This window comes from Oncorhynchus nerka, linkage group LG3 (genome assembly GCF_034236695.1).
Source record: "Oncorhynchus nerka isolate Pitt River linkage group LG3, Oner_Uvic_2.0, whole genome shotgun sequence".
In the NCBI taxonomy this organism is placed as follows: Eukaryota; Metazoa; Chordata; class Actinopteri; order Salmoniformes; family Salmonidae; genus Oncorhynchus; species Oncorhynchus nerka.
The window spans coordinates 11,826,184-11,843,958 of NC_088398.1; the positions used below are offsets into that span (position 1 = coordinate 11,826,184).

General features: G+C 44.6%; 1 protein-coding gene across 1 annotated transcript in view; it reads right to left on the bottom strand.

Annotated features, from left to right (window-relative positions):
• Positions 1–16,470, bottom strand: part of LOC115117923 (glutamate receptor ionotropic, kainate 2) — a 191,435-nt gene extending 174,965 nt beyond the window's left edge. The window contains exons 1-3 of the mRNA XM_065006642.1: positions 16,467–16,470; positions 16,156–16,323; positions 14,876–15,133 (exon numbers count right to left, since the gene is read on the bottom strand). Coding sequence (XP_064862714.1) covers positions 14,876–15,133; positions 16,156–16,323; positions 16,467–16,470 — 430 coding nt within the window. The remainder of the gene's footprint in view (positions 1–14,875; positions 15,134–16,155; positions 16,324–16,466) is intronic.
• Between the last annotated feature and the right edge of the window lie 1,305 nt (positions 16,471–17,775).

Genomic DNA, 17,775 nt, shown 5'->3' on the forward strand with positions numbered 1-17,775 from the left:
TTTCCAGTCATCTGTAAGTGCAATCAATAATCTTTTCCCTGGTTCAGTACTGTATAGACCTGCCCCAGTCACAGTCACAACCATGTAGCTGTTCTTTTCTGCAGCCTGCAGCCATACAGGCAGTCCCCAGCTGGTTGGCCCATGGCATTATTTGTTTACTTCCTGTTTCTACTTGAGCGCACAGCACCATGGGACACCAGCGCAGCTCAGCTCACAGCTTGTTGTTGAGTGTTGAGCAGCAGCCAGTTCCCAAGCCTTCATTAAATCACTACAACACTCTGTCGCACACTGATGATGATGCCCCACGGTGGCGCCCTCTCGCATGCTGATGATGTGTCATTGCCCGTGACAAAGTGGACACAGTAGACACAATGGAGGGCTGAGGACCTCGCCCACTGTGGGTCACTATTATCTAACACCGCAGAATATATATACGATGAGCCAGAGAGAGGATGCAGTGTAGCTACTGTATGGCTACAGGCTATGGCTATGACTGAAATAGGCTACCTATTCCTAGTGCACCGATAGTGCATGCCCTGGTCAAAAGTAGTGCACTACAAAAGGAATATGGTGCTATTTCAGACGCAGCATAAGAAGAAGACCAGCTGGCCTTCTCAATTTGAACAGACACCCTTAGTTAGACTTCATTGCACATCAGCTTGTTTCAAAATGTTCATTACCTGACCATCGCAGTTAGTTTAAATAGCTGCTTTGTTGGCGGCCACAAAGGCCCATGGTGATCACAGTGAATGTTAAGCAGATGGAGGCGCTTGTGAAAAGTGGTTGTTTTTAAATCAATTAAAGAGTTGTGATCCCCATCTACAATTCTGTCGAAATTTGGAATTCAGACAAAAGTGAACGTGAGGTATGTGAGTGTGTGTGTGTGCATGTGTGTGTGTGTGTATGTGTGCGATGTTTGAATGTGGTCAGATCTGGCTGGGGTGTTTAGTTTTGCGAGAGCTTTCCACTGCAGGAGCAGCGCTCAGTGTTTTACAGTTAGTTAGTTAACATTGGTAAAACCACCCTGACACCCACGACTGCTGCATTCGCACATCATAAACAACATGTCATAGTACCTCTTTCTCGTCCTCTCCCTCTTTCTCACACACTTTCCACCTCTCTCTCCCCTGCTCACTCTCCAGCTCTCTCTCCCCCTTTCTCTCTCAATCTCTCTTCCTCTCCCCCCTCGTGATCTCTCTCTCTCCCCTCTCCCTTTCCCCCTCTGTCTCTCCCTCCTCTCCCCCTGTCTATCTCCTCTGCCTCTCCACCCTCTCCCCTCTGTCTCTCCACCCTCTCCCCCTGTCTATCCCCTCTGTCTCTCCACCCTCTGTCTCTCCACCCTCTCCCCCTGTCTATCCCCTCTGTCTCTCCACCCTCTCCCCCTGTCTATCCCCTCTGTCTCTCCACCCTCTCCCCCTGTCTATCTCCTCTGCTGTCTCCCTTCCCCCTCTGTCTCTCCACCCTCTCCCCCTGTGTATCTCCTCTGCCTCTCTCTTTCCCCCTCGCGTCTCCACCCTCTGCCCCTGTCTATCTCCTCTGCTGTCTCTCCCTCCCCCTCTGTTTCTCCACCCTCTCCCCCTGTCTATCTCCTCTGTCTCTCCCTCCTCTCCCCCTGTCTATCTCCTCTGTCTCTCCCTCCTCTCCCCCTGTCTATCTCCTCTGTCTCTCCCTCCTCTCCGCCTGTCTATCTCCTCTGTCTCTCCACCCTCTCCCCCTGTCTATCTCCTCTGTCTCTCCACCCCTCCCCCCTGTCTATCTCCTCTGTCTCTCCCTCCTCTCCCCTGTCTATCTCCTCTGTCTCTCCACCCTCTCCCCTGTCTATCTCCTCTGTCTCTCCACCCTCTCCCCCTGTCTATCTCCTCTGTCTCTCCCTCCTCTCCCCTGTCTATCTCCTCTGTCCCTCCACCCTATCCCCCTGTCCATCTCCTCTGTCTCTCCACCCTCTCCCCTGTCTATCTCCTCTGTCTCTCCACCCTCTCCCCTGTCTATCTCCTCTGTCTCTCCACCCTCTCCCCCTGTCTATCTCCTCTGTCTCTCCACCCTCTCCCCCTGTCTATCTCCTCTGTCTCTCCACCCTCTCCCCCTGTCTATCTCCTCTGTCTCTCCCTCCTCTCCCCCTGTCTATCTCCTCTGTCTCTCCCTCCTCTCCCCCTGTCTATCTCCTCTGTCTCTCCCTCCTCTCCCCTGTCTATCTCCTCTGTCTCTCCACCCTCTCCCCCTGTCTATCTCCTCTGTCTCTCCCTCCTCTCCCCCTGTCTATCTCCTCTGTCTCTCCACCCTCTCCCCCTGTCTATCTCCTCTGTCCCTCCACCCTATCCCCCTGTCCATCTCCTCTGCTGTCTCCCGTGCTATTCTAACTGGCAGATTCACCCCTCTTCACCACCCCAACACTGCCTGAGACCACAGCAAGAGAAAAATATGGAGAGAGGGAAAGGGAAGTGGTGATCTGTATTGACTGTGTCTAATGCCTTGTGACTGCCTGCTCCAGGATCCATATTTTACTCTGCATGAATATTTCATCCACTCAAAGCGTTTATTAGGGTCCGTCTGGGAGTCTCCTGAGCGTAAAACAGAACAGCCCTGTGATAAATATCCTGTGAAGCGAGGTGAAGATGCACCAGCAGCAACCCTCTCCTCAAGTATACCGCTCCAAACGTCCTCGAAGAACCACTCATAGGGTGAGTTTCCATTGCAGATCATCCATCAGAGGTAGAGATGTAGCAGGGTGGATCTCAATAGTCTTGTTTCCTGACCTTGTCTCCTTTCCTTTGTCTGCACCAATGTTGAACTACATATAGCGTGTATCTCAATAGTCTAATGGTCTCGTTTCCTGTCCTTGTCTCCTTCCCTTTGCTCTAATGTTGAAATACCTTTCTCAATTGTCTACAATTCCATCCTCTCCTCGCCTGTTTTCAGAAGCCACTTTAGCCTATTGTGTGATTCTCCTGGAGGTCTATCTATGGCACAGTGAGTGTTGCATGATGGGAAGCGGGAGGCCGGGAGGACGGAGTGAGTGGAGTAATGGCTGTGTGAGTCACGCGTCTCCCCAACAATCTGCGGGTCAAGGTTAATGTAACCCTCTCTGCATCGCCAGACGTATTTATGTTCCATTAAACGTGTTGAACAAATTGAAAAAAGATTAAACCGTGTTTCCGGTCAAAGGTTTAAATAGTCGTTCAGGAATGTGGAAGGATGAAAGGAAAGAATTCCCCTTTGTGGGAAATACACACATCCATGTGTCTCCTCTCTGCTCATAAAGTGTGGACCACTTTACTCGATGTATTGAGTTTATAACTGTCATTCCAACTGTCATTCCAACTGTCATTACAACTGTCATTGTAACTGTCATTAGAACTGTCATTACAACTGTCATTACGACTGTCATTACAACTGTCATTACAACTGTCATTACAACTGTCATTATAACCATCATTGTAACTGTCATTACAACTGTCATTACAACTGTCATTGTAACTGTCATTGTAACTGTCATTACAACTGTCATTACAACTGTCATTACGACTGTCATTACAACTGTCATTACAACTGTCATTACAACTGTCATTACAACTGTCATTATAACCATCATTGTAACTGTCATTACAACTGTCATTGTAACTGTCATTGTAACTGCCATTACGACTGTCATTACGACTGTCATTACGACTGTCATTACAACTGTCATTACAACCGTCATTGTAACCGTCATTACAACTGTCATTATAACCGTCATTGTAACTGTCCTTGTAACTGTCATTACAACTGTCATTACGACTGTCATTACGACTGTCATTACAACTGTCATCAGGAGGCTGAAGAAATTCGGCTTGTCACCAAAAGCACTCACAAACTTCTACAGATGCACAATCGAGAGCATCCTGGCGGGCTGTATCACCGCCTGGTACGGCAACTGCTCCGCCCACAACCGTAAGGCTCTCCAGAGGGTAGTGAGGTCTGCACAACGTATCACCGGGGGCAAACTACCTGCCCTCCAGGACACCTACACCACCGGATGTTACAGGAAGGCCATTTAAAAAAAAAAAAATTATTTCATCTTTATTTAACCAGGTAGGCTAGTTGAGAACAAGTTCTCATTTGCAACTGCGACCTGGCCAAGATAAAGCATAGCAGTGTGAACAGACAACACAGAGTTACACATGGAATAAACAATTAACAAGTCAATAACACAGTAGAAAAAAATGGGCAGTCTATATACAATGTGTGCAAAAGGCATGAGGAGGTAGGCGAATAATACAATTTTGCAGATTAACACTGGGGTGATAAATGATCAGATGGTCATGTACAGGTAGAGATATTGGTGTGCAAAAGAGCAGAAAAGTAAATAAATATAAACAGTATGGGGAAGAGGTAGGTAAAATTGGGTGGGCTATTTACCGATAGACTATGTACAGCTGCAGCGATCGGTTAGCTGCTCAGATAGCAGATGTTTGAAGTTGGTGAGGGAGATAAAAGTCTCCAACTCCAAGGTATCGGCCTAATACTGCTCTGCATACATTGTTTGGTGTTTTACGTTGTACACGGAGCAGAAAAGTAAATAAATAAATAAAATAAAAAACAGTATAAAAACAGTATGGGAATGAGGTAGGTGAAAATGGGTGGGCTATTTACTAATAGACTATGTACAGCTGCAGCGATCGGTTAGCTGCTCGGATAGCTGATGTTTGAAGTTGGTGAGGGAGATAAAAGTCTCCAACTTCAGCGATTTTTGCAGTTCGTTCCAGTCACAGGCAGCAGAGTACTGGAACGAAAGGCGGCCAAATGAGGTGTTGGCTTTAGGGATGATCAGTGAGATACACCTGCTGGAGCGTGTGCTACGGATGGGTGTTGCCATCGTGACCAGTGAACTGAGATAAGGCGGAGCTTTACCTAGCATGGACTTGTAGATGACCTGGAGCCAGTGGGTCTGGCGACGAATATGTAGCGAGGGCCAGCCGACTAGAGCATACAAGTCGCAGTGGTGGGTGGTATAAGGTGCTTTGGTGACAAAACAGATGGCACTATGATAGACTGCATCCAGTTTGCTGAGTAGAGTGTTGGAAGCCATTTTGTAGATGACATCGCCGAAATCGAGGATCGGTAGGATAGTCAGTTTTACTAGGGTAAGCTTGGCGGCGTGAGTGAAGGAGGCTTTGTTGCGGAATAGAAAGCCGACTCTTGATTTGATTTTCGATTGGAGATGTTTGATGTGAGTCTGGAAGGAGAGTTTGCAGTCTAGCCAGACACCTAGGTACTTATAGATGTCCACATATTCAAGGTCGGAACCATCCAGGGTGGTGATGCTAGTCGGGCATGCGGGTGCAGGCAGCGATCGGTTGAAAAGCATGCATTTGGTTTTACTCGCGTTTAAGAGCAGTTGGAGGCCACGGAAGGAGTGCTGTATGGCGTTGAAGCTCGTTTGGAGGTTAGATAGCACAGTGTCCAATGACGGGCCGAAAGTATATAGAATGGTGTCGTCTGCGTAGAGGTGGATCAGGGAATCGCCCGCAGCAAGAGCAACATCATTGATATATACAGAGAAAAGAGTCGGCCCGAGAATTGAACCCTGTGGCACCCCCATAGAGACTGCCAGAGGACCGGACAGCATGCCCTCCGATTTGACACACTGAACTCTGTCTGCAAAGTAATTGGTGAACCAGGCAAGGCAGTCATCCGAGAAACCGAGGCTATTGAGTCTGCCGATAAGAATATGGTGATTGACAGAGTCGAAAGACTTGGCGAGGTCGATGAAGACGGCTGCACAGTACTGTCTTTTATCGATGGCGGTTATGATATCGTTTAGTACCTTGAGCGTGGCTGAGGTGCACCCGTGACCGGCTCGGAAACCAGATTGCACAGCGGAGAAGGTACGGTGGGATTCGAGATGGTCAGTGACCTGTTTGTTGACTTGGCTTTCGAAGACCTTAGATAGGCAGGGCAGGATGGATATAGGTCTATAGCAGTTTGGGTCCAGGGTGTCTCCCCCTTTGAAGAGGGGGATGACTGCGGCAGCTTTCCAATCCTTGGGGATCTCAGACGATATGAAAGAGAGGTTGAACAGGCTGGTAATAGGGGTTGCGACAATGGCGGCAGATAGTTTCAGAAATAGAGGGTCCAGATTGTCAAGCCCAGCTGATTTGTACGGGTCTAGGTTTTGCAGCTCTTTCAGAACATCTGCTATCTGGATTTGGGTAAAGGAGAACCTGGAGAGGCTTGGGCGAGGAGCTGCGGGGGGGGCGGAGCTGTTGGCCGAGGTTGGAGTGGCCAGGCGGAAGGCATGGCCAGCCGTTGAGAAGTGCTTATTGAAGCTTTCGATAATCGTGGATTTATCGGTGGAGACCGTGTTACCTAGCCTCAGTGCAGTGGGCAGCTGGGAGGAGGTGCTCCTGTTCTCCATGGACTTTACAGTGTCCCAGAACTTTTTGGAGTTGGAGCTACAGGATGCAAACTTCTGCCTGAAGAAGCTGGCCTTAGCTTTCCTGACTGACTGCGTGTATTGGTTCCTAAAGATCATCAAGGACAACAACCACCCGAGCCACTGCCTGTTCACCCCGCTATCATCCAGAAGGCGAGGTCAGTACAGGTGCATCAAAGCTGGGACCGAGAGACTGAAAAACAGCTTCTATCTCAAGGCCATCAGACTGTTAAACAGCCACCACTAACATTGAGTGGCTGCTGCCAACACACTGACTCAACTCCAGCCACTTTAATAATGGGAATTGATGGGAAATGATGTAAAATATATCACTAGCCACTTTAAACAATGCTACCTAATATAATGTTTACATACCCTACATTATTCATCTCATATGTATACGTATATACTGTACTCTATATCATCTACTGCATCTTTATGCAATACATGTATCACTAGCCACTTTAACTATGCCACTTTGTTTACATACTCATCTCATATGTATATACTGTACTCGATACCATCTACTGTATCTTGCCTATGCCGCTCTGTACCATCACTCATTCATATATCTTTATGTACATATACTTTATCCCCCTCCACTTGTGTGTATAAGACAGTAGTTTTGGAATTGTTAGTTAGATTACTTGTTGGTTATTACTGCATTGTCGGAACTAGAAGCACAAGCATTTCGCTACACTCGCATTAACATCTGCTAACCATGTGTATGTGACAAATAAAATTTGATTTGATTTGATTTGATTGTATAACTGTCATTACAACTGTCATTATAACTGTCATTGTAACTGTCATTACAACTGTCATTACAACTGTCATTACGACTGTCATTACAACTGTCATTACGACTGTCATTACAACTGTCATTACAACTATCATTACAACTGTCATTACAACTGTCATTACAACTGTCATTACAACTGTCATTATAACTGTCATTGTAACTGTCATTACGACTGTCATTACGACTGTCATTACAACTGTCATTACAACTGTCATTATAACCATCATTGTAACTGTCATTACAACTGTCATTACAACTATCATTACAACTGTCATTACGACTGTCATTACAACTGTCATTACAACCAAGGCCTTAAGGAGTTTTCCCTCAGGGAACACCAATCATTAGACAGACGCAACAGACACTACACCAGAAATGTGCTGCTAACTGATGCTCTCTTCTGTAGCTGCTATGTGTTTGAAGATGGGCGGCCATCTTGTAAGAACACAATGTGGACTCATTAAAGTTAGTTCCCTGGAACATCTGGTCGTCTGTTGCTATGCATGGCGTAGTCGGCACAATAACATCTTGTCGGAGTTCCAAACAGCTGGTGGACTTTAATTAACATTGCATGTCACCAACAACACTGATGTGACAGGTTCAATAAAACAATCTTAAAAGTTAACAAAAACAAACACATGTGAAAGTAGGCTACAAGTTATTTTTTGTCTATTTCTATTTTAAAATTGTTCCTGTTCACTGGAAAAACATCCCATTTTCGGAAGATATCCTTTTAACTACAGTAACTACAGTACTGTGACCCTACTATGAAACATACAGCACTTGAGAGAAAACCAAATAAAACCTCTCCAGACCAACAGAATTCAATAGACAGTAACAGAGAAGCAAAAGTACAACCAAAGTGATTAAAATCACTTGGAAAATCCAAATGATCACTGCGTTTATGAAAATAGCATTTCGCAAGCTACATCATCACAGCAATACCTATTATCCCAATGCAGCCAAAGCTGAATTATCATGGCACTTAGTAGAACGACAGTTAGCGGGCCTTTCTCAACAATCTGCAGTGTGGTAGTGGAGCGTATGATGGGATTGGTTCGGCTGGTGTGTGTTTTCACTCACACACATCAAATTGAAACAGATTACTGAAGGGGTCCTGGGACTCTAGAGCCAATCACTTCCACTCAACTTGACTCAGTCTCAAGTACACTTAAATGTCTCTCAGCCTAAGCAAACACACACACACACACACACACACACACACACACACACACACACACACACACACACACACGGATGGACGCACACTTGGTCGTATGTGCACACACACAAGGAGACACTCACAACACACAAAGAAATAGACTAGCATATAAGAAATGCCTTTTTTTCAAATGCCAAATCATTCTGTCAAAAATATAATTAAATAAAACAACCCCTTTTTGATTAAAACAAGGCAATCAGCCACTCCTCTGTAAACATTTTGCTACACTGGGTTTTAGGCCGACCTTTCAACTAACGCAATTACAAAAAAATGTCAGGCAGATCAGGTCCAAACCTCTCCCATAACAGAATTACACCCATTTGACACACAGTAAATTACCTTTTCCTCAGAAGAGTCATGCGGGGTACATTTCAATGATGTTTTTTGTTGTGTTGTTTTTCTAAATATATATTGTTTTGTTCTGTCATAAAATGCAACCATAGGAATACTGGAAGGGATCCTTTCTGACAGCTATATAGAGGAAAACAGAATGATGGCTATGGAGTGGCTATTCAGTGGTGTTGGATGGAGTGGCTGGTCGTTGGGTCGTTAAACCTTTCTTTGCTCTTAGGGACCACCCCTCTAGTCTACCACCTCTATGGTCGGTCGGTTGCAGTCGGAGGATGTTGTCAAGGAAACCGGGCCATAAACATAGAGCCAGGGTGATTAAACTGTCACTCTCTCCCTCCCGCCATCAATGAAGGAAGGGAGGCCGGGACTTGGGGGAATATTTATAGGAGTAACCACACTATCCCTGCACCATGGTGCATCCCAGCGTCTCCATCTCTCCCTCACTACCCAATACAACTCCAGTGTAACATGACTCCCATAACGTTGTGATGTGTGGCTCGGAATACTACCACCACAACACAGAGTGTAGATGCCATTGCCTTTGTACCATTACAAAGTGTATCTGTTAGAAGAGGGTCATTGTGGGTATTGATTTACTTGTATGCTCTCTGGTTCACGGAGAAACTGCCCAATGAGAAAGCTGTTTCCTGTTCCACTCTGGGGCAACAGCAGTAGGGCAATTGGGGTGTGAAGGAAACATGGCTTAGAATAAAGGAGTCCATTCTGAGAGAATTATATGGCAATATAGGGCTTATCCAATATGTTGGACAATATGTTTTCACACACATAAAAACAGGCAAAGTAAGCAGGCCTACACATTCAACTGTTTAATAGAAGATTAATCAATCACACTCCACACTGCCCTTTTCCACCTGGACAAAAATAACACCTATGTGAGAATGCTGTTCATTGACTACAGCTCAGGGTTCAACACCATAGTGACCACGAAGCTCATCACTAAGATAAGGACTGTGGGACTGAACACCTCCCTCTGCAACCGGATCCTGGTCTTCCTGACAGGCCGCCCCCAGGTGGTAAGGGTAGGTAGCAACATGTCAGCCACACTGATCCTCAACACAGGGGCACCTCAGGGGTGTGTACTTAGGCCCCTCCTGTACTCCCTTTTCACCCATGACTGTGTGGCCAAACATGACTCCAACACCATCATTAAGTTCGCTCACTACACAACAGTGATAGGCCTGAGCACCGACAATGATGAGACAGCCTATATGGAGAAGGTCAGAGAACTGGCAGTGTGGTGTTTGGACAACAACCTCTCCCTCAATGTGAGGAAGACAAAGGAGATGATCGTTGGCTAAAGGAAAAGGTGGGCCAAACAGGCCCCCATTAACACCGACGGGGCTGTAGTGGAGCAGGCCGAGAGTCTCAAGTTCCTTGGTGTCCACATCACCAACGAACTATCATGGTCCAAACACACCAAGACAGTCGTGAAGATGGCACGAGACTGAAAAGATTTGTCATGGGTCCCCAGATCCTCAAAATGTTCTACAGCTGCACCATTGAGAGTATCCTGACCTGTTACATCACCGCCTGGTTTGGCTACTGCTCGGCATCTGACTGTAAGGCGCTACAGAGGGTAGTCAGTACGGTCCAGTACATCACTGGGGCCAAGCTTCCTGCCATCCAGGACCTATATAACAGGCGGTGTCAGAGGAAAGTCCATAAAATTGTCAGAGACTCCAGTCACCCACGTCATAGACTGTTTTCTCTGCTACCGCATGGCAAGCGGTAGCAGAGCACCAAGTCTAGGACCAAAAGGCTCCTTAACAGCTTCTACCCCCAAGCCATATGGCTGCTGAACAATTAATCAGATGGCCACTAGACTATTACATTGACCCCCCCCCACACACACACACACACACATTTGTTTTGTACACTGCTGCTACTCACTGTTTATTATCTATGCATAGTCACTTCATCCCTACCTACATGTACAAATGACCTATAACCTGCACCCCCGCACACTGACTTGGTACCGGTACCCCCTGTATATAGCCTCGTTGTTGTTATGTTATTGTGTTACTTTTTATTTTATTTTACTTTAGTTTATTTGGTAAATATTTCCTTAACTCTTCTTGAACTACATTGTTGGTTAAGGGCTTGTAAGTAAGCATTTCAAGGTCTACACTTGTTGTATTTGGTGCATGTGACAAATGAAGTATGATTTGATTTGATTGTATTACCTGAATCATTCCAAACATCCCATTCAGGTCTCCTTCCTTCTCATCCTGATATCTTCAACCTTTGGCTCAATGAGCACATGCATTTATTCACTATCTATTGGCTCACCCCGTGTCAACCTGCTACATCCCCTAACACCTTCATTAACAGGGTGTTAAGGATCAGCCAGAATCAATGCTTCCCCAACGATGCCTATCTCACACTGAGCCCTACTGAACAAGGGCTGTAGGGAATCTGCAGGGCACACATGTTGTGGGGTTATAATAGTATTATATATACCTCACATGCAACTTGTAATAAGACTATTCAATTAGCCTATTAAAACGTATATCTGACTCCATAAAGATAATTCAATTATAGATGCAAGCATTAGGCAATAAGTTGACTTTGACTAACAAGAATTAGTCTGAGATTTCTGTATATCAAAGGCAGATATTTAATTAACATTGTACAATGAATGGATTCACATACAAGGAATAAAGCTTAAGCTACAAGGCAATACTGATGTTAACAGAGCATACTTCTAGGCATATAGATCCTAAGGTTTACTTAGAAGACAAAGCATGAACAAAGAGAAGCCTATTAGGCCAGAGGCCTAGAAGCCTCGGAAATGAGGATTGATCATACAACCTTCCTCCATGGACGGGATACAGGATACGAGAGAGAACAAAGGCATTTCATTCCATTGATAACATCTGAAGGTGTAACTCTTTCAACTCAAAACCAACCACATTGACCAATCAAACGATACCAAGTTTACAGCGTAACCTGACCACCAGGGTGTCACAGTATTTAAAGGCTTGCGTGGGGGATGACACCAATGTAAATAAGACATCATTCCTGAGTGGACCATGAAATCCCCTAGCATAGAGTAATTTAGAGTTCGCCCTGTACAGATAAACAAGTTACCACAGAGATCATACATACAGTACCATGCATACATATGCTTTCAGAGTCATGGACACTATATTGTTATTCACACATTTAATAGTCAGTCCTCTGGATACTGTAACAGAGAGATACATTTTGGCCCCTCAGAGGGGGAAGGGCTGACAAGTCCTCTGACATTGTCCTTTGTGCTTTCCTTGTGTTCCTGGACCATTTACCATGCAGCTCCAGGTGACAGAGAGCACAAATCGGGGCCAAGCCTACACACAAATACACACACACGCACAGACACAGTAGGGTTGAATATTTCCCCGTTATTTTACAAATGTTCCATTCCAAAAATAAATCACTTTTCTCCCTGGTAACCCGGTATTTCCCGCCAAAACCAGAAGTGTCCTTCAAAAGCATCATAAAGCATAGAAATATGTCTGGATTCGATTAGAGCATTGATCGGCATGAAAATTCAAGCCTGATGCTACCTGAGCCTGATGAGACATATATTGCATACATTTTATAAGCCATACATACAAGACCAAAAAAATCCCAAAATACGGTGCCATTATCCAATACATATATGATACAGTCTACTGCAGGTTATGGACGACAGAAAAACATAAAAGCCCATATAAATGTAGCTAGCTATATGCTCTATTGTGTACATAAATGAAACTAGCTCCAGTAGGCTAACCTTTTTCAGTGTGGACTGTATTACTGTACAGCATTGTGTTATACTGTATTACTGTACTGCATTGTGTTATACTGTATTACTGTACTGTATTGTGTTATACTGTATTACTGTACTGCATTGTGTTATACTGTATTACTGTACTGCATTATACTGTATTATATGGACTGGAATTACACACATCGTTCAAACCATGATAAAGCAGAAGAGAACATACGATTATGGAGCATCACATTCAGCCTACTACAAAGTTACAAGTATAGTCTAGCGAATAAGATTTACATTTTGAAATATAATAGGACCTATTTGTATAATTAGTGGGCTGACACATATTTACCTTTCATAATATTTCCCCTAGGGTTATTAGTCTACCAACTCTTTCTCTCTCTTGTTGATTCATTCCTGCCTCGCTTTCAACAGCTAAATGAAATGCGTTTCGTTGTCCTTATCTTCATCCTTCTGAAGACACCCTTGAATAATGCAGAAGGCTTAGATGCAGAAGGCTTTCACTTCTCTTCACGAAGATTGAATGGTTATGGGTCTGAATAAATAAATGCTATAGCCTACCATCATGTTTTCTCTCTCCTTTCAAACTACCCATGAGTTCGATTGGCTGCTGTATTTAACACTCGGCAAAAAAGAGCTTACGTCCCTCTTTAAATAGTCTATTGGTATAAAAAAAAATGCAAAAAAAAAGATGTCTAACAAGCTATTCTAGTCCAGCTTGTCTTGCATGGGACTCCAAGAGCTAAGGAGCGTTTTTAAGGAGAGATGCCAGCGGAGAACAAGTGTTTGTGTATTGCGCAAGAGACAGAGGCTATAAATTAGAAGCGTCTTATCCATAATCCATCATTAATTAATAAAATAAATATAAGGCTAATACTGCATTGAATATATTATCTGAAAGGCTAGGACATCTATATATAGGGCAATATATCAATCTGGAACAGGATTATCTATTTTGGACAGAGTTGATGAAGAGAAGGACTGCGAGAGTGCTCGCACGTTCACTGATATAAAGCAATGATATTCGAGTGATAAGCTGTTTTAAAACTCTGCAGCTGCAATTATTAAAGTAATAACTTTTACAATTTAAAAACCAAGGTGACCCCGAAAGCCAGTGGACATGGGTAATTTAGACACGCATTCAGTCTTTATATTACTGAAGCATAGACTATGCTGGAGCAAATGTAGGCCTACCTATCACTAGAAGAAAAGTTACCATGATGAGATGATAGGTCTGCATGCATTGTGAACTCCATACTGAGATGGACTGTCTGTCTCTAAGCGTTGATTCATCATGCAGAGGCCGTAGAGAAGCCAGATTTAGACATTGCATATTCATTTCAATGCAATGCCTTTCTCAATATCTAAAATATGAAGTATTAGGTACAGGATGAACATATTGAAACCTGTAAACCTTCATTTGCCCAAAAAGTTGTTTTGGACACTTCTCTAGTTTCTATTTTGTTTTGCTTTGGTTTGTTGTAGTTTTTGTGGAAATAGATTTAAACTGAATTAAATTGAAAGCAAAATGGTTTAAGTGATAAAATACTGGCCAATGAATCCCCAGTGTGTTTCTGAGAGCATGTGAAGACCTGGCAGTGTTGTCCTGAGCCTGGATACACACACGGACGCACACGCACACACACACAGACATCCTGTCCTGAGGCTGGCTCCCTCCCGACCCCTGGCATATGGCACATGTACCCTGCCCGCTGAGACGTTTTCTGCCTGCTGTTATAATACTGGAACACTGGCCATCTGGGGACGAAAGGGGGGGTGGGGCTACAAGGCTACTCTACTGTACAGGACTATAATCATAGTCTATATTACAGGTGAAGGGTTTTTTGATATGGTAATTTATGATATGGTAATTTAGCAGAACAGAACTGTTGACAACGACGGACATATATTTAGTATATGTGGCCCATCCGAGTACCGAACCCACATCCCTTATGCTGCCAGGCCAGTACCATGGTCTGTCTACTGTAACTCACTAAGCTGTTGGAATCACTGTGAGAAAAAGTAGGGGTGATGGAAGGTGTGAAGTACAGTACAATAAGTAATCAGTGACTGAGCCTGTTCTGTGGTCATAGACAACTGTGACTGAAACTGTTCTGTGGTCATAGACCACTGTGACTGTGAAGGTATGAGGCACAGAACTGCAATGAGGTGGTTCCAAGCCCGTTCTATTCATTCTATTTCTATGTGTTCTAGGCACAGTGGGTGGACAGACAGGATGCGAGCCTTGCTGTATTGTCGTCATTGATCATGAAGGTGTGAGGTACTGTAAGTGGCCAGGGGTCTTACCTGTGCTGTCATCATAGACAACGGTGACCGTCTTCCACTTGAAGAAGTGAACCAGGTCCAGAATGGCTCGGCTGAGAGAGGAGAAGTCTGGGTAGAGGCTGACGTAGAAGGAGTCCCTGTTGTCAGACACCTGGTGCTTCCATTTGGTCTGGATGTGGGGCACGCCAAGCGCGTTACAGATGGACTGGACCGCATTGGCCGACGAGCTGTGGGAGGGCCCGAAGATGGCCGCCACCCCCAGAGATAGTTGGTCGCAGGCTGGGGGAGGAGACAGCGTTCAGTTAGTCCTTTATTCAGTGGTTTATTCAGTATTATATGACATGCTACTGTTAGTTCCTGAAGTCATGGACTTCCCACTCCACTATGGCAAGTCGTCCGTTCCTATATGGTTTTGAATGACCATCATGAAGCATATTTGGAAGGAAGCCAGTGACCGTGTAAAATGTATGAGCAAGATCTATACACAGTAGGCCTGCATAATATATGAAACGATTGGCAACACTTTGTAACAACAACATTCTCCATTCAAATGACTTAATTTGATGAAAGGAGAAAACGCTTCAATCACAGAAAAAGGATGTAATGGCCAGTAATCGATAAGACCCTTTGGATGCGTATGAAAAACACCCTTTTCCCTATAGTGTTCTACTTTTGAACAGACCCTTATGGGGTTGCCCTATGGACGCTGGACAAAAGTAGTGCACTTTATCGGGAAAAGGGTGCCGTTTTAGATTCAACCTTTGAGATGTCAGGCCTAATGCAACCCAGTAAAACTATAGATTACTGCAGTTTATAAACCTGTCTCCAGGGAGACAACCAGCTCTGTGAATTAGTATTACTGCTGAGTCCTTAGCAGAAACCAATCAATTGTCTTGGTTTACGTTTCATCTGCACAGACAATGGATGCATTCCAAATAGCAACCTATTCCTATATAGGGCACTACTTTTGACCAGATTCCTATGGGGCAGCCCAATGGGCCCTAATCAAAATTAGTGCACTATAAAGTCTAAAGGGAATAGGTTGCCATTTGGGATGCGACCATGCTCTTTCTGCGCCTGATTATAATTGTCCCAATCCAACCAATGAACTACGCATGAGCCCACATTCCCTGGGTGGGTGGGAACGCACTAACAACGCTAAATAAGATAGGAGAGTCACACAAATAGCAAGCAAACATATTTGTATATTGAATATCCATGAATATTGTTCCAGGAGACCAGCACCAGTCATGAATCTGGGTGTGAATGCAGCTTTCTGAATTGTATTCATAATACTTGACCTTTTCTGGAGGCTTCGAAGCTGTCGTAGATGTTTATCCGTTGAATGTCGTATGTTAGCGTTGTGTTTGGCAGTAGGGTTCTGTTCCTGTTGATTGTATTTAAAGCAAATTTAAAGGCTAGTTCCTCAGCACCTGACGGCCCCGACTCAATGGACTCGAATATTCCTCCTGAAAACAAACAGAGACAAGAGACAGTTGGTTAGTACAGTAATTGAACAAAGTGTTTGATGAAATCACATTTAATGTTGAGAGGATTGTTCTTGACTCATTACATTTACACTTGTGTGTGATTCTCCTGTTCTGTCTTTTACTCATAATTATACAATTTCCTAATTTAAATAGAAAGGTTAATCAAATACAATTCACAAGATATAGAAAAGATATTGAAAATATAATTCCATCAAGTCCATCGAGGCCTTACTATTCACAATAAAATGAGTCAGATATTTTGCACATCACATCAGCTGGGGATACTTGTTTACTCAGGCTATGGGGGTACTTTTAACACTGACACATGACTGAAGCGAAAGCTTTCAGACACGTTAAGGCTTGGACAGTTTCCAACAGGAATCTGATCCAGGGGGATGTACTACTGTAAGAGAAACTTCTGTAATGTACTAGAGTGATGCACTCTCTTCAGAAAGACTGGAGTGGAAAGTGTGTTTAAATGTGCCGGCTGTATAGCCAACGGCCCTCCAGTGAATTCATCTGACAGCCAACAGATGAATGGCTGCCGGAGAGGCTTGTGATGGGGTGGAACTCTTAGATCAATGTGCCCTGATTGGCCGGCGGATCAATCAATCAAGCCCTTGGGGAGCGCTGGAGCACAGAGGTGGGAGATTGAAGTGTTTTGTTTGGGCTAGCCCCCTGGCCTGCCCCGTTGGCTCACAGTCTGTCGGTCTGTCGGTCTGTCTGTCTGTCAGAGGAAGCTGTCAGTAGATTCTATGGTTTATTTCCTCAAACTGTAAAATTCCAAAAGCAGCAACTAAACAGAGGACCAGGACACTTGAAGAAGCAGCAACTAAACAGAGGACCAGGCCACTTGAAGAAGCAGCAACTAAACAGAGGACCAGGACACTTGTAGAAGCAGCAACTAAACAGAGGACCAGGACACTTGAAGAAGCAGCAACTAAACAGAGGACCAGGACACTTGTAGAAGCAGCAACTAAACAGAGGACCAGGCCACTTGAAGAAGCAGCAACTAAACAGAGGACCAGGACACTTGAAGAAGCAGCAACTAAACAGAGGACCAGGCCAGCAACTAAAGGAAGCAGCAGCAACTAAACAGAGGACCAGGCCACTTGAAGAAGCAGCAACTAAACAGAGGACCAGGACACTTGAAGAAGCAGCAACTAAACAGAGGACCATGCCACTTGAAGAAGCAGCAACTAAACAGAGGACCAGGACACTTGAAGAAGCAGCAACTAAACAGAGGACCAGGCCACTTGTAGAAGCAGCAACTAAACAGAGGACCAGGCCACTTGAAGAAGCAGCAACTAAACAGAGGACCAGGCCACTTGAAGAAGCAGCAACTAAACAGAGGACCAGGACACTTGTAGAAGCAGCAACTAAACAGAGGACCAGGCCACTTGAAGAAGCAGCAACTAAACAGAGGACCAG